Here is a 21181-nt window from a genome sequence, read left to right on the forward strand (position 1 = left end):
ACAAACCTATTGGTGACTTTGCATAAACTCTTCATGTCTGCTTTTTTTCCAGGTGACAGAATAAGAGAAGATCAAGATCTGGCCAGGGGATTTAGTGCAATTTGAGCTCTTCATGATTCAGTACTTACTGATGGCCGCTTGCCTCCTGAGGTATGAGGTGAGAACATACTTCCTCCCACATGCTTACCCTTGTTATTTTGCTGAGCTTTATTTGTGAACAGGAACTATCAGGAAAGTCCCCACTTTGCTTTTTATCAGGCATGCAGGTGATGGCACTGGTTTCAAGAACAAGCTGTGCAATGAAATTTTATTCTACTTTACACTTTTTTTCACAGTTCCTGTGTGTTGTCTCACACTCTGGCACAGGTTCAGGCAAAGAAACTTAATAAGAGTAGGGACCAGCTTGGACTGGAATCTCAGGTTGTAATAAATTGTCTTGTGATCTCAATGCCTATTGTAAATGAAGCAGAGCTAGTGATAGGAAAGGATGGAAGCCAATCAAAAGGCTGCTGCATAGACCTATGTTTAAGCTGTGCTTAGATTACTGGATGATGTGCTTTTTATATCTCGGTTTGTGAGATGTCTGGAGGCCTAGAGAGGCAAAAAGAGGTTAATATAGGTTATAGAACGGCTTCTGAGTTGGGAATAAGTCAGAAGACTGAGAGGAATATAATGGGACTATGTAGAGCTGAGTGGCATGGAGATGGATCAGTAATCTCTCTTTTATACAAGTGCTAGAGGCCACATGTGAAATTATTGGGAACTAGATAAAATTAAATGGAAGGTGCTACCAAGTGTGTACACCTCATCAGATTCCAGCCTGTTTCTTCACCTTCAAATAGCTGGAGGTAGAGGAAGACACAAAACAAGCATCAGATGCTCATCCCTTTCTCTCTGAGTGTCTGCTGATATCCACTGCTGTGGATAGGGAACAAGGCTTGATGGCCCTTTTGAGTCAGTCTCACCTGTCTCATGTCTGTGCCCCTACAAGCAGTGCAGATAGAATGAGCTCTAGCTGCAAAGTGTGACAGCTCAGGCACGTGTTCAGGCAAAGCTGCTTGCAACAGCAGAGACAAGGACGAGCTCCCCATGTCAGGGCAGAATAGCTCTGATCTGCAGTTATTGCCCACAGCCTTGCACATTAACCTTCAGGGTGTCAGGAGTGCAAAGGAAGGCTTTTGATAACGCCTTGATCAGAGCTTCCAGCAAACTGATACCAGAGATAGCCCATGCTCCTGGTCAGCTTGGTGCCACAGCCTTCTGCCCTGCTGGGCACTGTCTGTCTGGATTGATAAACAGAGCAAGTCAGGTACTTTGTTGTCACAGCTCTACTGTGTGGCTTTAGCCTTGAGGGAAGAGGTCACATAATATTATTGTCCTCAGGATCTTCGATAGAGGTTTGGCTTGATGATTCAAACTTAGCATTTTCACAATCAGGACAAATATTGAGCCAGAAACACCTCTCCCCTTTCATCCCTGCTTGGGACCTTTTCTCTGTGGAAAACCAGAAACAGCTGCCAAAAATGTGAGCAGAGTGTAAATAAATCCTTCTTCTCTATGGAATAACTATTGGCAAGGACACAGAACTATTGTAGAGTCTGTCATCTGTAGCCCAGAAATACCTGCCTGATAGACAAAGTAAAACACTTAACCCCCCAAAAAACCCCACAAAACCAAACCCAACCAACCAAACACCACCAAACCACCACCACCACCCCAACCCCAAACAATAACAACAACAAAGTCATTTGTGAAAAAAAAAATACACCTGAAACAGGAGGAGAAGCAAGGAAGACACTTTTAGTGAAGTTTCTCTCCGCAAACAACTGAGATCTTCAGGGGATTTTGGGTTTTGTTAGATGCTGAATACATGTACTGAAAGAGAGTCCTTGCTGCAGCAGTATTGCACACATATTTGGTTGAGCTAGGCTCAGCTTTGACATGTGCAGAAATGGATGACTGTCAGCAGATGACTGGAATTACACAAATCACTAGGTATTTGTAAAACCACTGCACTGGGGAATTAATTACTGAATGGCTTTATTCTTCTGCAGAAATCTTGCTGCTTTCTTGCCTGTAAATTCACTCGGCCAGATCTTGTCAGAGTTCATAGTGTTTACAAAGGCCTGTGGTGATAGGACAAAGGGCAATGGCTTCAAACTAGAGAAGAGCAGATTTAGATTGGATGTTACGAACAGGTTCTTTACTATGAGGGTGGTGGAAGACTGGAACAGGTTGCCCAGGGAGTTGGTCAGGGCCTATCCCTGGAGATATTCAAGGTGAGGCTCGAGAGGGCTCTGGGCAACCTGGTCTAGGTGAGGATGTCCCTGCTGACTGCAGGGCGGAGTTGGACTGGGTGAACTTTTGAAGGTCCCTTCCAGCCTGGACCATTCTATGATTCTAATTTGTGTGTTCTTAGGCTACAGAATCCACCCCAGAATATATGCATGTATCTCAGACCAGCGCATTCCAGGCTCCAACACTCCTCACAACCAGTTGTCTGAACACCTGCATTCCTACGGGTGGGTTCTGTTTGGGTGCCCACAGTTTTACAAGTATTGTAAAGCTTTGACCTAGGTGGAGTCACTGTCTCTGGAGGTGTTCAAGAAAACACTGGATGAGGCACTTAGTGCCATGGTCTAGTTGACTGGACAGGGCTGGGTGCTAGGTTGGACTGGATGATCTTAGAGGTCTCTTCCAACATGGTTGATTCTATGATTCTATTTCACAGCAAGTGGCAGATCCTTTCATGTTGCAGCCTCCTTAAACTAGTCTAGAAAAAGAGCAGTCAGTTACAGGTGAGAAAGCTTGACCTGTGAAATAATTTTGATCCACTTTAATGCATTACTGTTGCATTGTGACTAAGTGACTGTCGTAGGAAAAGATGCTGGTTTATCCAGTTCTATGCACAACAGTTCCAAGGGACTTAAATTTCGCTTCTTGGAGTCAGTGTTGTAGCGTATGGTACTACTGTGAGGAGAAAATTTGGGTCTAAGGAAAACTTGCATTTGAGTATATAATTTCAGCTGATCTTCCAATGTGCATGAAAGTCCTGTTAAGAGGAAAGGACTTTCATGCTAAAATATCTTAGAATTTCCTAGACACTCCCAGAGTTACAGCAGAAAGAAAATGTGGCATGTCAGAAACATCAGCCTTGGCAATGTGGATCTAAGCAGAATCTACATCAGATAGTGTCAGCTGCTTAGGAGGAAGATGAAAATAAACCCTGAGGGTAGGAAGTTACAGGATAACTATGGCACAGTTAATTTCTAAATCCTCATGGCTCAAAACTGTTCTGTTCTGCTACAGAAATGCTTGCTTTTCTCTGAGGAAATCAGTGATGTTGGCTGTGTTAGCTCCAGATGTCCTTAGCTCTACATGTTGAGATGGGACAAGGTGTGATGGATTTAAACTACAAAGAGAAGAGATTTAGAGTAGCTGTGAGGAAGAAATGTTTACCACTGTGGGTGGTGAGACACTGACCCAGGTTGCCCAGAGAGGTGGTAGGTACCCCGTCCCTAGAACCATTCCAGGCTAGGCTGGAGGAGGCTCTGAGCAACCTGCTCTAGTTGCAGATGTCCCTGCTGACTGCAGCAGGGTTGGTCTAGATGACCTTTAAAGGTCCCTTTCAATCCAAACCATTCTATGTTTCTAAGCCCTCAAGAATTCCACTAAATATTTTATCTTAAGTGACTCTTGATCTTTATAAAGTAAAAGAAAGAAAACTTCCAAGTTAGGCTAAAGAGCTGCAGAATTGCTTCATCTGAGGAAAAGAAATGAATCCAAGAATTCCCAAAGGCTTTCTGCAGCTTTCTTTATGAAATGCTGTGTTCCTGAGTTAAACTTAATTGTATTACATGCTCCTTTGCCAGTTTTGAATTGCCCACTTGCATTTCAAAGTTGCTCACAGTTAGACTATACCTCCTACTTCAGGATTTCTTCTCTGATTATTCCAGTCAAGAAACCATGAGTGCTAGTTTTTGTGGGGTATCTTCTGCTTTGGGGCACATGCTTGTTAAGTTGTCTGGTACATCATTATATGGTACAGCAGTTTAGTTAATTAAACCAAGGGTTGCTAAAAGCCAGTATGGATTAAAAGAGGATAACTGAACACTGGCTATAAAATTGTAGAGACTTAAGGCCATGCCTTCAAATGATCCTGATATCCTGATCTCATGTAAATATTTAGGAACATATTGACATTATGATAAGAAGAGAGAAAATTCCCTACCAGCTTCATGTGCTGTTTAATCTTTGACTAGGTCATAGCTGCTGTTTGTTTGAAATGAAAGTGCATGTGTTTACTTTTTCCCCTGACCACATGAATGTTGAGATCATGGTGGAGGTCTGAATGTGGTGTTTGTCGTCCAAACTTTCCTCTGTGTGTTGTGCTTGAGGAGCAAAGTATCTACAAAGGCCCATTCCTTCTGGGAAATGAGCTTGGCTACAGTTCCCTGAGCCTAAGGACTGTCCCTCTTTGCATCCTACTAGTTTTTGAAACAAAGTGTATTGTGCTGGGAAGTAAAAGGCAGACTAGATTTGGCTGTCATCCCCATACCCTGTCATCCAACTAGAGAACAGTGATCCTGGCCTGTTTCTAAGTGAGACCAAGGGAAATGTGTGCACAGCCACTCAGCATTCTGCACTGCTTTTCATCTTGGATGCTTCACATGTGAACTCATTGACTCTATTTTTGCTGTCTTACAGTGTAGAGGGCTACTCTGTACTTGCTAGGAACATTTCATTCAAAGCATGTTTATACAGACTGGCTAGACCTCTGCTAGTGCTCTCTGTTCTTGTTCCCTTAGCCTGGACAGATGTGCAGGATCTCCCAATAAAGCATTCTTAATACACTCTAGAGTGCCCACACAAGTTTTTCCTGCAGAGTAGCCACATATACGGCTGGATGAATGCAGACAGCTTCACAGCCCTCCTGGGTAGTATGATGGATTCTCAATTGTCCAAGTTTATTTCTTAGCAGATGTTTTCCAGACAGTGGTGGAAGTGGCTGATACTTCTGGACAATGAACCATGGTGAAAATCTTTGTTTTGGTCTCACTGATTTAGAAGACGACCCTCTCAGAACAGAGAATGATTTGAAGGTAATGAGTTGAGAGTAGGGATAACCAAAACTCACTGTTTTAAAATAGCTTCAGCAATATGTAGGGTTTTGCTTTTTACTTTCCTCAAATAATTTTCCAGGTTACAAAGACAAAACCATTTCAATATTTTTCTGCCTGGGAGGTCTATGGTCCTTTGAATAACAAATGAGTGTGGTGAACCTTTTACTTCTCTCCCCTTGCACCCAGCTGCCTAAATACTGTAAAAAGAAGTAAGGGCATAGCACAGATATGGCCTTGGCTAGGACACTGGAAAGTAGCATTTGCACTCTGGGCCAAATCTTTCTTTAGAGGAAGCCATGTGAAAACATAAACACTTATAGGAAGTCACAAGTGCAACTGGGAGCAGAACTTGCAAAGTTGCCTAACTGTTTTTTTTTTATTTGTTTTCTGTCAAGCCTAGCAAATATCTGGAATTCCCCATGTCTTTTTTACCTTTCACTTAGCAGAGCAAGCAACATACTTCAGAGAGCCAGCTGCTGTCAGAGGTGGGGTACCACGACATCTACAAGGAGCAGCTTGTTGATGTGGGTCCAGGTTATGTTGGTGAAAAATAAGGGTTTTTTTTTGGTAGTTGAAGCAGAAGGAAAGCAGTTAAAAGGTTTCAGTATTGATGTCAAGCCATTTATTAACATGAAATATGTGGGGTCTAGTTTTAGTGCATAAGATAAGGCACTTTTAAGTGGAAGTTTTCCTGTGTGAAAAAGGACAGAGATGCTTTAGGCAGCAACAAAGTGAAACTGGATTTTGAGTACTGCAAAGAGCTCATATAGAACCAAAATATTTGGTCAGACTAATGTGAGATTTTGCCTTAGATCAAACAATCTGCACTGGGGGATCTGCATTTAATGTTCTCTTGGGCAGAAAAAGTGAAGAATTTTTCATTTATGTTTTGCCATAATTGAAAGGAACACCAAACCATCAAAGCACTTCTGTAACAGCCCATGGAAGATCACACTGGGAGTGTTTGTTTAATTATGAAAACTCAGCAGAACATGAAGTTCTGATGTGTGAAACAATGTAGTATGTGATGTTAATCTGGCACAAAGTGATGCTACACCTAAAGTCTGGCTAGAGGGGAGGGTGGATGCTAGAGAGGTATTGTTAAGAAGTGTGTGTCAGCAACACAGGTAACAACAATGGATTCTGACACCAGAGGGGTGTTACTCCTTAAGCTCCCCCAGACAGGGTTATCTGTCAGGTTTCACAGAGCAGGACGTGGGTGGGTAGAACTTAATGACCTAAGGTGAAAAAAAAATCAACTGGTAAAGAGGATTTTTTTTGTCTACAGGGATTGTTTAGGTGCAAAATGTTCCCCCAGAGCAGTGCTGTGGCTCTGTCCATTCTTCCTGGCATATTCTTCTGATTTTACCTTGGCAAAACATGGCATCAACTTGTGTGAGTTCTGAGAACTGTATCATGGCTGATCTATAGGGAAACAAACTGACCTTGACAACAAATGCACCCAGGATTGCTGGTAATGTTAACTGCAAAAGCAAATGTAATGCTCTAATTCTGTGCCCTTATGCTCTCTGCAAGTGCACTCAAAGGTAGAGTTGACCCTTTTTTTTTCTGTTATCTGCAGGCAATCTGTAATGTCACAGATTAAACATACAGTCCAATCAACTTTTTAAAGAAAGGAGCTTTTTACAAGCCTTTGCACAAGGATGATTTTACTTAACCTTCATTACAGGCTAAGCTTTGCTATTTTAGTTTTGAAGGGAAAAAGTTCAAAGATGAGATGAGAAACCTTTGCAAATAATGAATTTTATTGACAGCTTAATAAATAAATAATTTTATTGGCCACTTCCAGTTAAGTCACAGGATCAGAGGATGTTAGGGGTTGGAAGGGACCCAGGGAGATCATTGAGTCCAACCCCCCTGCCAGGTCAGGACAATCCTATCTAACACAGATCACAGAAGAACACATCCAGACAGGCCTTGAATGTCTCCAGAGAAAGAGACTCCACAGCCTCTCTGGGGAGCCTGTGCCAGTGCTCTGGGACCCTTACAGTAAAGAAGTTCCCCCGTGTGTTGACCTGGAACCTTCTGTGCTGCAGATTCCATCCATTGCTCCTTGTCCTATCCCAGGGAGCAAGTGAGCAGAGCCTGTCCCCCACTCCTGAACCCCAGCCCTCAGATAGTTATAGACATTGATTAAATTCCCTCTCAGTCTTCTCCAGATTAAGCAGCCCCAGGTCCCTGAGCCTCTCCTCATCAGGCAGTGCTCCAGTCCCCTCATCATCCTCATAGCCCTCTGCTGGAGCCTCTTCGGCAGATCCCTGTCCCTCTTAAACTGGAGAGCCCAGAACTGAAGGCAGTATTCAAGAACAGGTCTCACCAGGGCAGAGTAGAGGGGAAGGAGAACCTCCCTTGATCTGCTGGACACACTCTTCTTAATACACCCCAGGATCCCATTGGCCTTCTTGGCCACAAGGGCACATTGCTGCGCCATGGTTAACTTGTTAGCCTCCAAGACTCTTAGGTCACTCTCCACAGGGCTGACAAACCTTTTTTCCCACATGACACAGAAATGTGCATTACAAAGTTGGATTACAGCGAAATACGTCTTGGTGAAGGAGTCAACAGAGAGGTAGTTTAGAAGAGTTTGAGTTTTGGGGCTCAGGTTTGGATTTTGTTGTGTTTTGCTTGTGTTTTTTCATTTGTTTGTGGTGATCTTTGTTCCTATAAAAATCTGAAGCCCTGTAAAGACCCTTAAATCTCCACCACTAAAATGGTCAGTTTGGTCAGTTTGTGCAAAGAGAGAGGTTAGTATTGGATTAGTATTGTTAGTCAGCTTCATACTCTGACAGCTGTGAATAAAAATAATGCAAAGTCATGCTGGAAATCTCTAGTGAAGTGCCCAAATGGGAAAAAAAAAGCTTATATAATCCAAATGATCCTGCATGCAATAAATCAGGAAGACAATATAATGAATTGCATAAATTTGTAGGTCGAAGGCTGGTTGCCAGGCTAAGTACAGATTGCACAATTGCTTCCTCTTCTGGAAAGTTTGTGAAGACAAAAGCTTTGGACTGAATTATTTGTTTCTAGTCAAGGTACACAAGGAGAAACAGTAACATTGATGTGTCGTCCATCTGCTGGGTCTGTGGGGATATCTATCAAAAAGTAGTCCCCAAATTGCTGTATTCAATGGTCTTATTGTGCAAGCAAAAAAGGGACAGTGGGTTATTGTTGTACATGAATATTTCCCTGTACTGCCTGTTAAAACATGAGGGAGGTTGTGGTTTGGGAAAGATATCCTTGCAGAAGTAGAGATTCCATGGGAAATGAAGAGAATCCCCTCTTGTACATAGAGGACAACCTTATTTCTGCAGATTTGCACATATGGAAATCTTTCTGCTTTTTACTGCCTGTAAAGTCTGCCAAACCATCATACATTTTTTTTCCTTGTATCTATGCTATGAGCAAGTATGGACTTTGAACATCTTTGTTCTAAAACATTTGACAAGCAACACCATGGTATGTTGACGATAGCTGTATGGAAAACCTAGCAACGGGACTTTAATCACCTAACTGAACAAGTGCCTTAGCTTCATTTTCCCTTGACTGATACAAATACATTTGCTACTTGCCAATAAATATCTGAATAATGTATATAAAGACCCTTACTCCTGTCAAAAATTCAGTATGAGTTATTTAAGAGCTCTGAAAATAGTACCTTGGATAAAGGGCCAGACAACGTGAAGGAGACTTTGAAACCCCCACACCCTTCAGTCTGGTAAGTATTGGCTGAGACATATTCTCAGAGGAAGATTGTTAGTTAAATTTTAAGTGAAACAATAGCTTCATATTTTATCAGAACAACTTCTTGTGGCAGAATTTAAATAGGTTATGAAGTACCCTACTTTGATGTGGGTTGTGAGAGTAAAGAATTCCTTCTCATGAACTCCTTTTATCTTTTACATCACGCGCTTCAAAGTGCACATCTCGAGTGGGTATGGGCAGTCCTCCTGATTCCCTCGAGATGGTCCTTTCAGAATAGATGGCCTCAGAGATAAAAATATGCTGCACTTATTACTTGAAATGAACACTTTGGCATGAGTTTATTTCATTTGTTAAGGACACCTTAAATTTAGTAGGCTCGATTGATTATTGCACTGAGTAAGATACCTTGGGTGAATGTCCTGGTATGCTGTAAGTTTTACAGCATGTGGTGTGACTCATTTTACTGCTACTGTGCAGCAGGTTTGTAACATTTTATCTCACTGAAGGGAAAAATAGCAACTGAGGTCTACGTTTTCAGACTCATTATATGCATAATATAATAATAACAACAATAACATGAAACTGATACCACAATCTGTCCAAAGGAGGAAGAAAGTGATCACATTGTCTTGTCCTTTTGTTGTGATCATAGGTAAGCTCTCTCCAGCCAGCATTGGTGTGTTCTCTTCTGCTGTTGTTGCTTTAGACTTGATGTCTCCAGATTTTGTTCCACATGTTCTTACTCAAACCAGAAATCCCTGACCACTCCTCCTACATCCTTTCACTGTCAGCCAAATTTAAGTACCAAGGAAAAGACCACTAAGATTTGTGGGAAGTAGGGAACCAGGTGGCACACATGCCTCTTTTGTTTCACACTAAAATGGGTAACCCCTTGGGCATCACTTCAGCTGGGTCTGTTTTTTCTCTGTTGGCTATTTAGAAGGGTTTGAAACCTTTTCATTACAGATAATCATCTAATAGAATTGATTATCTGTAATGCTTGAACTGAAAGTGAGTTTGTGTGTGATATTTTGTAGCCACAAAGTTTTAAAGCAAGCATATGGTACAATCCTATCACTTTTATTCCTGCCTGTAATTATAAGTAGCAGATCTGCTTTTATGTACAGAGGAACAACTCATTTCTGCCCCAGGAAGCATTGCATTTTGTGATGTTTCAGGTTTTAAAACAGAAGGTATTTGTTCAGTGCAGGATTTCTGCTGTGTGTGGCTTCTGTAAGCTCGCTTTTAACTCTAGTCGTGTCAGCTGAAGATTACTAAGGAAGATCACTACATCATCCATTCTCAAGCTGGGAAAGGAAATACTTCTGCTGACTCATGCTTATAAGTATTTTCCTTGCTCCACCTCCATTCCTTTCAGCTCCTCCTCTCCTCTACTCGCGGCGCTGGTAGCCTACTATATTTAAACAGCGGTGTTAGAGCAGAGGCAGGATTGAAGGCTTGTGGTTTGGTTGGCTTTCCTGACTGGACAGGCATTTCCCTAAAGATCCCACTGCTTATCAGACCTGCTGCTGAAGGTAAGAAAGTTCTAAGTATGCACAGTGAGCTCTGTCTGGCACACTGTAACACTGCTTTCTGAATGTCACAGAGTTGTTTCTAGAAAGATATTACTGTTTTCTACCATACAATTGTTGGGCTTTTTTTCCTACATGCTTTAACTGTGTGTGTAGTGTAGCTGGTGTGGCATATAAGAGTTATAATGCAAGCTGGGAGGAGGGAGAACCAAACTTCTGAAACATGTAGGACAGTGTAAAATGTCAGAACTACTGAGATCTCTCTTTCTAAATCCACTAATGAATTAAATTTTTTTGAACTGGTGGTGAAATAGGTGAGTTGGTGAGGAAATGAAGAGGAAGAGAACAGTTGTATTTGTTAGAATTCTTCTTCTTCAAACTTGGATGGCGTGGTAACTCTTCCATTACTTTTATGACTGCCTTGCCCTCTTGAACTCTCCCCACATGCTGTACAGGCTGCACTTTCTATCCTTATTTCAGTAGAAGTCTTGTTCATGTCATAGAGAGAGCTATGTTAGTTAAATCAGCTATGGCTGATTTAACTTTGAGGGTTGGACTAGATGATCTTTTGAGGTCCCTTCCAGCTCCTAACATTCTGTGATTCTGTGAACTTGGCTTTTTATTTGTGCTAAAGATCATTTAGTGTAATTTTCTTGGTAAATGCGTCTTTGCTTTTCCTTTTACTCAAAACCTGTTTCAGTTGTGCAGCCTGAAACATAATAGGGCCCACACTGAATGGATTTGTGAGTTGCAGTCCCTCTAGGCTTAAGGCTGTGTGTTGGGAAGGGTATGTGGAGCTTGGCCCAGAATGGGCAATTGTGTAATGTCAAAGATAGTGAAATGCCTTTGAAGCAGTAAGAACATAAATTGTGAAGGTTGCTCCCAAGTGAGGAGGAGAAAAGAGACATCCATTTAAAGTAGGAAGTCTCAAGCAGGAATCAAATGGGGATCGGTATCACTACACTGCCTGTGTGAGTGCCCAGCAAGCCTGCTCTACGTAAAAGGAGAGTAAGGGCAGCAGTCTTGGGTTTCTTGCTAGCTCAGGCTTTCTCTTGCTGCTGACTAATTCTGTATAGATTTGGAATGAACTTCAATGTCCTGTGTGCTTTCCAGTAGCCCCTGCAAGAACAGGCTTTCAGCTGATATACTGTATTAGCTGTGCAGGTTACTAAGGTGTGTGTAGTCCTTTGATTATAAGAATGCCAAAAAAACAATAATTAAAATAATCCACCTTTATGTCAAATGGCAGGGGAAGTGAACATATGGCCTTAAAGTTAAATGCCTGAGATGCTCTGAGCTCAGTTCTACACCTAGAAGTCAAACCCTTAGCCTAAAGGATGAGAATAGCTATAAACAGGTTCAGCTTCTGGTTCACCTTCTATTTAAAATGAAGCATTAACTATGAATTGTAGAGATGGCAGCTAGAGGATGTGGAAGAGGCTTCTCCCATGTCTAGAGATGTGCTAGGATAAACTGAACTATCTCTGTTAGCTAATCTTGTCTTAACAGCATTGTCCAATGTCAGAATTCAGGCACTAAAATGGTCGTTATGGGGTTTTGCAAACTTGGATCCTGAATAAATCCTTGGCTAAAAATGGTCTTGTATAAGCCAGGGTCTAGTAGATTCATCAGACTGGGCTGCTCTAGCCATTAAAGTTTGGTTTAATTCCAACAACTGCTCCTTTTTTTCATGTGGTGGAAGGTGCAGAATGGAGGAGGATGAAATGAGGAGAGTGTTATCACTGACCCTGCAGCTGCTGACTTTGATCTCTATCAGGGTGGCGTAGGGTGGCATAGTGCCATGGCCAGAAGCCAGGGCAACTTTCCTCTAAAGCACACAGGACTGCCAAGCTAACTTCTACAGTCTTGTGCCTTTTTTTGTCCCCCTCAGGCTGCCCCAGAAAAATGCTTGCATGCAACAGCATGAGTTTGTGCCCAAGCCCTGCACAGGGGCTTGCAGGCTTGGCATTTGAGCGTTGTCTTTGCTGCTCTCCTGGAACTGTTGCTGTGTGCAGTGTTGGGTTGGTTCAGCAGTGCTTGTTTCCAGCAAAAATCCCAAGGTGTTGCTGGGTTACCACTGTCTGCACAGTGTTCACAGTCTTTCTGTGCATGCTGCTGCAGGGTGCTATGGAGCAGAAACATGGAAGATCACTCTCACAGAACTTGCTTACTTGTTTCAGACTTTCAGTAGTTTCACAGAAATAAGATGTGCACTCTGTGTTAGGAAAAAATCAATAAGAAATTGTCTTCCTGTGTAGTACACTTGGAAATGGATTTATTTGTTAACATGGAGAAGAAACCTCTGCTAACCTTCAGATAAAGTACTGTGGTTTAGCTAAGCTTGAAGGCAGTGCCTTAGTGGTCGCACCATGTCCTGTTCTTTAGGTGTCTTCAGCCATCCCAGGCACCAGTGCTGAATTCTACCAATTGCAACTGGAGCTTCGTGGTAGGGAATTTTGGGGATAAACATACACAACAAGCTGCTGAAGATGATGTAGCTTTTGGTTCATGTACTAGAACCTTCCCAGAAGGCTGGGGATAATACTTGGGCAATTAGGCTGTGCTCCTGCAGCTGCATTAAATATACCTTAAGGGGTTGATACATGCCTCACTATGGATGCAGCACAACAAAGCATTCATTTCCATAGTGTGTGCCTCTACCTTTGAATCTCAGTTAAACTGTGAACCTAAGTTTCTTTGAAATCTAAATCTCTTCAAAGCTTGAAATGACCTAAATGAGAAAGTACAACCACTATGTCTTAAGTAGTTCTTGTCCTGGTAGACAAAATGCATGAGAGTCTTAGACTAATGCTTAGCAACAGGCAACTTCTAAGTGTTGCTAAACTGTGATCCAAAAATTTGGACAAAGCTGCAAGTTTTAAATTCAAGTTATAGGCCTTATTTTGTGCCCTTTTAGTTGGATGAATCCAGTCCTCTTGGAATAGCTCTGTCTAGCCCAGCAACTGCTGTATATTGATGTGCATGACAGTGTTACATCCTTGCAGGCAAATGCACTTAAACTCCTCTTAAAACCTGAGATTCTGCAGATCCTAAACTCACCTCTGGTTTTCTGCTGCTTATTCAATCACCAGAGTCTTACTGCATTACTATAGCTTCTGCTGATGTAAATGTCACACTTAAAGTGGAGCATTACACTTGTAAGATGATATTTGCTGCAATATCTGTGTCAAAGGCAGTGATGTACCAGACCTTATAGAAGTATGCAGTGCTTGGCAAAGTTCCTTCTGCCCTAGAAAGGGCTTTGGAGAGCATGTCCTGCTGGATAAAGTCCTGTTATTCAGTGGAGTTTTACTGAGCTATCCAACATGAGAATGATCTTTTCATAAAAGACTGCATTCTCTGTAAAATAACTTAAAATCTTTTGTTGAATTTCCCAAATGGAATGTTTACTGTGGTAAAAAGAACTTTTCTGGATTAGCCACAGTACAGTTACATTCCCTGGAAAACTAAAAAGTCACTACTTGACATTCCTGCAGGAATGGCAAAAAGCTTTGGTTTGCTATCTGCTTGGATTAGTTTCGTAGACTCCACTGTAGCAGCACCTTAGTCTCCAAAAAAATTTGGTGTGTTTTGTTTAAAGACTTGTTCAGACCTAGAACTCTCCTATTTTTTTGAAAGTTAAGGAAGTGATTTCAGGAACTAAACAGGCACTTCATAAAAAAAAAAAACCGCCAACCCAACAAACCTAAAACCTCCACCAAGCAAGCAAAAAAACCAACCACACAAAATCCAACCCCAAGCCACAGTCTCATAGTGATGGAATGGTGCATATCTGAAAATGCAGCCAGGAGATTTCCAGCCTTTGGACAGTAGTCTGGAGTGAGGTTTCCCCCACTTAAGCAGTAAATGCACAAGTTGCTTTTAAAGGCAAGAAGTGTTTGCAATAATGATGGCAATTTTCTACATGGCATGGGCAGAAGTGACAACCTCATTAACAAACTGCAATGCTTCAGTTACAATATAGAGTTACCAAATTTGCCAGCTGCTCTGGTGGGACTGGAATTCATGTATGGAAGAGAAAGATAAGGCTGCTCTCCCTTTTTTTCCAGGGTGTAATCAGGGAATCATCCTTTTGGTTTTGGGGCAGGAAGAGAAACGATAAGTAGGCCTGTCTGGAGTGTGGAACTATAATGTGGTGGTCTGCAATGCAAGGATGAAACCTGGGATCAGCCTGAGTTTGTGGGCTGTAGTCATGATTTTTTTTTTCCAAAAGATCTAACAATTCAAAGTTCATTTGTTTTAACAGGTAGATTCCAGACCCTAAATGCTTCCAGACAGGAAGATGTATGCATCAAGGACCAGACCCCAAAATAAGAGTGGGTTTGACCCACTGCCTGTTGTGATCATAGGTAAGCTCTCTCCAGCCAGCATTGGTGTGTTCTCTTCTGCTGTTGTTGCTTTAGACTTAGTGTCTCCAGATTTTGTTCCACATGTTCTTACTTAAACCAGAAATCCCTGACCACTCTTCCTGCATCCTTTCACTGTCAGCCAAATTTAAGCACCAAGGGAAAGACTACTAAGACTTTTGGGAAGTAGGGAATGAGGCATCTGATATGCCTCTTGTTTCATACTAAAATGGGTAACCCCTTGGGCATTACTTCAGCTGGGTCTGTTTTTTCTCTGTTGGCTATTTAGAAGGCTTTGAAACCTTTTCATTACAGATAATCAGCTAATAGAATTGATTATCTGTAATGCTTGAATTGAAAGTGAGTTTGTGTGATCTTTTTTCCCCCCACTGTGAGTATTAGGAAAGTGCTTCAGATGCTATTGAAACTCTGGATTTTTTTTCCCACAGAATTCTTTGAAAATGCAGGTCTGCTTTCTGTAAAAGTTCAATGGTAAAAAGGTGTGAGATTTGTACCCATTTAGAGAACAGGTTATGTGCTGAGTGCCTCATCTCTCTTTCAAGGAAGAGAGGAGCTTTGTAACATGCGGTGATTCTTGGAGCAAAGTAAAAATAATGATGTCATGCCTTCCCCTCTGACTGATCTGGAGCTGTGCTTGAGTGCAGGTGTTGGCCCCTTTCATCTGAGGCCGGGTTTAAATGCCTTGTTGGAGCTGGATTCCTTCCTTATCTGTCATCTAAGTTATAGCACCCAAGAGACTAGTTCAAAGTTAATGCACTGTAGAAATCGTACTTAATCCTTGCTAACAGTGAGTTTGACAAGGACACTGCTGCCAGCAGGTTCTAATCTGAGAGTGACTTTGTACTGCTCAGTTGTACAAGCTTTTAGGTGGGAGGGAGGATATTTTGATACGTCCCTAGTGCACCTACGCAGGGATCCAGGGTGAATAAGTGGTTAAAGCCTCAGAAGCACCAGTGAGAAGACTTGCACTCTGTGGGACTGGAGCAGCTCAACTGGACACTGAACACAGATTCCAGCTACTTCCTCAGGCTCCGTTCCAGGAAGGCTGTGGGCTCTCTAAGCTGTGCTGGCAGCTTCATGAAATTGGCTGCTTTCTGGAATAGTCTGAACTCCAGAGGCAGCTGTACTTCTGTCCATCCATATCAAGCTTATGTGTGGTCCAAAGTAAATGCTCTGCTGCCGAGTGTTTTGCACTCAAGTGGTTAAGTTTGACTTGGGTACCTCCTTATATGTCCTAAAGAAGTAACCTGGAAAGCTGACGTGTTTTTTACTAGAGCTGCAGCTTAGTTTGCTTTCATTTTTTTCTAGCTGCTTTAGATAACTTTCCTGCAAGTGGAATATTCCAGACACTGACCTGCAACTGCTGGTCCTAGCCCAGCACAGCAGACTTTGACCCCAGCTGTGGCTTGTCCTGCCCTTCACATAGCTCAGCTCAGAATCAGCTTTACAGCCTGAGCCGCCCTCTATCTCAGATCTCCAAAAAGCAGTCTTTGCTCCAGTCACTCATGCTTGCAGCAGGGGCACTGAGCCAACACAGGCTGCTGTGTCACTTCATCTCTCCTCCCCTGCATCGTCATTGCTTGATGTAGTGGTGGTTAGTCGTGTGCTGGTGAGCAGCAACGCCTGAGCAACCAGAGGCAGACTCTTAGTTATGCAGACACTGTAAAATATTAAACATGCTGGAGAAGAGTCATGTGAAAACTTTCCAGAGGCTACTCTCTCTAGGCTTTGGAGTCACATCTATCATGTTTTTCCCTGGCTGCTGGGTGGTCAGCAGGAAGAATTCTGTTGTGCAGCAATCTTTTTGAAGTGCTGTGTTTTGGGGGGTGGTCTTAGCATTGAGGGGAGCTTTTTTTTTTCCTTAATACACTGCCTGCAGGACCATGGTAGGTCTGACTCCCACTTGAATAAGTCCTCAAGACCTGTTAATCCAAACAGCTGTTGCTAGATAACCCTTATTAGGTGGGATTTCTTACAGAACAGAGCTGTTTCCCTTTCACCTCAATAGTAACTTCTCTTTCTGGTCTTGCTCTGTGTCTTGTGCCCTATCCATTGAATTGTTCTGGATGTATTAGAAAAAGCTACTCTGCAGGATGATAAATTCTTCTCTGTTGGGTCTTTTTAGGGAATGGACCTTCAGGAATCTGTCTCTCCTATTTGCTGTCAGGCTACATCCCTTACTTCAAAAGAGACTCTGTTCATCCTCATCCCATTCTTCAGAGGAAACTGGAAGAGGCACCTGATGTCTCCATTTTGGACCAGGTTTGTGTGAAGAGAAACAGCATATCATCACAGTAAAGTTTCCTGGGGGTATATTTATAAGCAAAAATCTCACTTGAGTTTTCAAGTACACAAACAGAATGAGCCTTAGGCAAAGTACTTTCATCTGTCCAGATTTCTCTTGTATGAAATGCCAGCATTGCTGCTAAGATCCTTGAGGTAATCCTTGGGCAATAACAAGATCTGTGTGCCAGTAAATGAGTTTCACAGAACACCAAAGCCACTGATTGGAAATACTGCAGTAATAAGCAGTTTGCTTGCTATCAGGGCATGCCTTTTGAGCGTCTGATCTGCCTCTCTTTAGGATCTGGAGTATCTGTCTGAAGGCCTGGAAGGACGATCCCACAGCCCTGTGGCTCTTCTGTTTGATACTCTTCAGCGTCCAGACACAGACTTTGGTGGAACAGCAGAATCTGTCCTCACTTGGTGGCAGGAGACTGACAGAGCCATTCCCCACTTGGTCCTTGGCAGAAACGCTCCTGGGGGTGCCTGGCATGTATGTGAATTGAAGCCTGACTGCTTTGATCTTGCATGTTGTAAGATGGCCAGATGTGGTGACTGGAGAGGCGGAAGCTCCTCTAATACACCAGTCATCCATGCTTGATTTTTACATAGAGAGAAGTGAAAGCTTAAAATAAAAAGACCTTGAGAGGCAGCCTTTTGTTCTTTTTGGAGAACAAGGATGGTTTCATCCATGACAGCAGATCAGAGGAAGTAACTGATTTCATGATCTGTGTGGTACTGAAAGGCAATAAAATTTCACTTCGCTTCTTACGTTTGAATAACTGAAAGTCATTTTACTGTGTTTCTTGTTCCAGTCTATTGAGGGCTCTATGGTTACCCTGAGCAGAGGGGAATGGATGGGACTCCCAGATCTCCCCTTCAAAGACTGGCTAAAGCAAAAAAGAAGGTAAGATCTATGGTGTGGTTAGTTGCAGACATCCAGAGGTTATTTGGGAACCTGGAGTGGAGTGGACTTCTTGAATGTAACTACTTATCTGTTATTGATGATTCTAGTGAGAGAGAGGACACCCTCCTACCCCTCCCAGTAAAAGTCCATTCTGCATTCAGTGATTTGGGTAAAGTTGCAGCTCTACTTGGAATGTGTCCTTCTCAACACCCTCTGGGGAGATGGATCACAGTGACTATAAATTCTGAATAAAGCTTGGAAAAGACGTGGTCATCTGACTTCTGAGTCTACTGCTGCTGTCCCTAATGACAAGTACTGTGCAGTCTCTGAAGTGCTTTTATTCTTGAGATGTGTAACAAACATTCAGGAGTTAAAAACAGAATAGAAGCAAGATGGGAGAAATATATTAGGGAGCAACCATGTCCTTAGGGATGGGATTTGTGCCTGGAGCAAGGTGCCTCTGCTCAAGCAGCTTGGAAACCTGAGTGTTAGCTCTGTATACCAGGAATAACATTGCTGAGATCAGGGACTCTGAATAAATCTTCTCTGTCAGCGCCAGGATAGAGGGCTCTAGGATATGTTCAGTGGAAGAAAGGAGAAATTCCAACCTCTTGCTTAACCACTGCTTGATCTTTGTGCCGTATTTCAGAGGCCTCAGAAACAACAGAGCCACAGCAGAAGACATTGCTCAGTATTACCAACACTATGTGATGAAGAAAGGGCTGCAGAAGAATTTCAGATGTGGAACTGTTGTGACCTCTGTGAGGAAAGTGAGTGCAGAGAGCATCTCCAACCATGCAGAGAAAGACCAGCAGGCCAACAGTGACTCGCTCTGGAACTTCAATGAGAGAAGTACAGAGGTCTTCCAAGTAGATGGGTTTTTCAAAACTGTGGAAGGTGACAAGGAGCCCTTTTCCATCTATGCAGAGAACGTGGTCTTAGCTACAGGAACATATGATAGTCCTACCTGGCTTGGAGTGAAGGGAGAGAACCTTTCCTATGTCTATCACCAGTTGTCTGCCCTAGAGGAAGCAGTGAAGAACAGTAGCATTGGCATCACATCAGATCCAGTCTTGATTGTGGGTGCTGGTTTGACAGCTGCTGATGCAATTCTCTTTGCTCATCATTGCAATATTCCAGTAATCCATGTTTTTCGGAGGGGAGTCAGTGATCCAGGTCTTATTTTTAACCAGCTCCCCAAAATGATGTACCCTGAATACCACAAGGTCCATCAGATGATGAAAGAACAAACAGCTGCTTGTGCTGGGCCCTATGAATGCTATGTTAGCTTTCCTGAGCATCACGTGCTGTCCTTTGGCAAGGACAAGAAATGCATCTTGCAGGACAAGAATGGCTGCCAGAAAGTTTATAAAGTTTCCATGGCTCTTGTTCTAACTGGCTCAAACCCCAACCTCTCCTTTCTGCCAGATAATGGCATTGGCTTGGCAGTGGACAATGGCCAACCAGTCAGTCCAAAGAGGAATCCCATAGATGTTGACCCATTTACCTATGAGTGCACTCAGGACAAAGGGCTTTATGCTCTGGGACCTCTGGCTGGAGACAACTTTGTGCGCTTTGTTCAGGGAGGGGCTCTGGCTGTGGCCAGCTCCCTGTTAAAGAAAGCAAACAAAAATCCTCCTTAACAACAAACCCTCTGCTGACCATCTGGATGGGTTACTGCTGTCTTCAGAGAGAAGCAAGTCATCTGATTTGGACATCCTCAAATGTAAAGCCCACTCCTCATATTCTCCAAGGCTCTACAGAGAGTCACTAAGTTATTGAATTGAGGAGATTAAGACACTAAAACACAGTGTGGACTTCACAGATGGCAGTACCTTCAGTCCCTGGGAATCCTAGGCCCTTCCCTGCATAGCTATGGGAGCTTTGACTCTTCTCTGGAGAAGTAGGAAGCAAGAGAGAGACTGCACTTCTATGTGGACCTTCTAGGTTGCTGAAAATGGAATTGGGGAACAATCAATGCTAGTTAATTTCAAGGTCAACAAACCTGTGTCTGCCGGTGTCTTTTTCATGAAGCAAAGTGAGTGACATGGGTTGGTTTGCCCCTGTGGCTCAGCTGTGTGTTCTTATTTGACCAGAAGTCACTGAAAGGTGCTGAAATCACAGAAATTCCTGAAAGGTGGACCATCTCTGACCCCTGAAGTGCTGCCACTCTGCAAGTAAACTGACACAGAAACAGCCAAAAAACAATCATCTCACTGACACCAGCAACAAGTAACCTGCAATATCACAGGAATCTCTTGATTAAAAAGAAATGCTTTTATCCCCCTCCTTCTTGAGAAGGAATGGTACTGATTTACAACGCCTTGGTTTGCCATCTTGCTGCTTTCTACTTTCTAACTCCTAAAACTGCAACAGCCAAATTCTTGGCAGCTGCTGTAGAGAGAGCGGAACTAATGAGAAGCTGCTGATCTGCCTTGTATCTGCCCAGATGCTGTCTGGGGCTTCTGCTGCACAGACTGTTTCAGGAAGATGCAATATTGCCTATTGAATTTCTAATGTAATGTGATTTTTGAGTTTTATTTTTTTAAGAACAGGGGAAATTGGCACTGTCACTTTTGATATTTCTGTGCTGTGTATGGCAGGGTTTTTATACTGGTTTTCTAAAAGCCTTTTATTGGCAAAACTGCTTTGTTACAAGCTTGCCGTCAGAGTTGTGAATGAGCTGGAGGGGGTGGGAATGATACGTTCTGTCGCCAACAGCATTCTCAGCAGGGCCTTTCATACCTCTCAGGATAAAAAAACAGAGCTGTAACTAATCTTGTTTGATGTAAGGACAGGCTCTGCTCCCTGTGCTGCACTGAAACTGTCTCTACCAGGTGCTGCACCTGTCTTTGGAAAGCTGAATAGACAGGGTGGTGGGATGCTTGTAACTAGATCTCCCTCAAGGTGAGATGGGTAAGGAGCTTCTCTGTGGTGTTGCCCTATCACACTTGAATGGTTTTTGCCACTGACTATTATTGTATGAAATTTTTCAATAAAGTGATTTCAGAATTAGTCTGTGTTTGTGGGGTTTTTTTAACTCTGATATTGAATCTCTGACCAAGAGATGATCTAATAAACCATTCACCAGCTTCTGGCAAGCCCTGGGGTGTGGTTTGTACCTGCTGAATCCTTCATTGTTCTGCCCCTTAGGAACACCTCATTATGCATTTGTGTGTATCTTCCTCTCACTGGTAGGATGGGGAACTCTCATAGAGTGCT

At 42.8% G+C, this 21181-nt stretch overlaps 1 protein-coding gene across 1 annotated transcript; it reads left to right on the top strand.

Moving 5' to 3' along the window:
* Positions 1–10267: 10267 nt before the first annotated feature.
* OSGIN1 (oxidative stress induced growth inhibitor 1) lies at positions 10268–20974 on the top strand. The gene is made up of 6 exons (XM_064160443.1): positions 10268–10384; positions 14649–14751; positions 16895–17031; positions 17354–17545; positions 17868–17959; positions 18609–20974. Exons 2-6 carry the CDS (start codon positions 14667–14669, stop codon positions 19600–19602), a joined length of 1500 nt encoding a protein of 499 aa, XP_064016513.1. The 5' UTR covers positions 10268–10384; positions 14649–14666; the 3' UTR covers positions 19603–20974.
* Positions 20975–21181: the final 207 nt, after the last annotated feature.

The sequence above is a fragment of the Pogoniulus pusillus genome, chromosome 20 (genome assembly GCF_015220805.1).
Source record: "Pogoniulus pusillus isolate bPogPus1 chromosome 20, bPogPus1.pri, whole genome shotgun sequence".
Lineage (NCBI taxonomy): Eukaryota > Metazoa > Chordata > Aves > Piciformes > Lybiidae > Pogoniulus > Pogoniulus pusillus.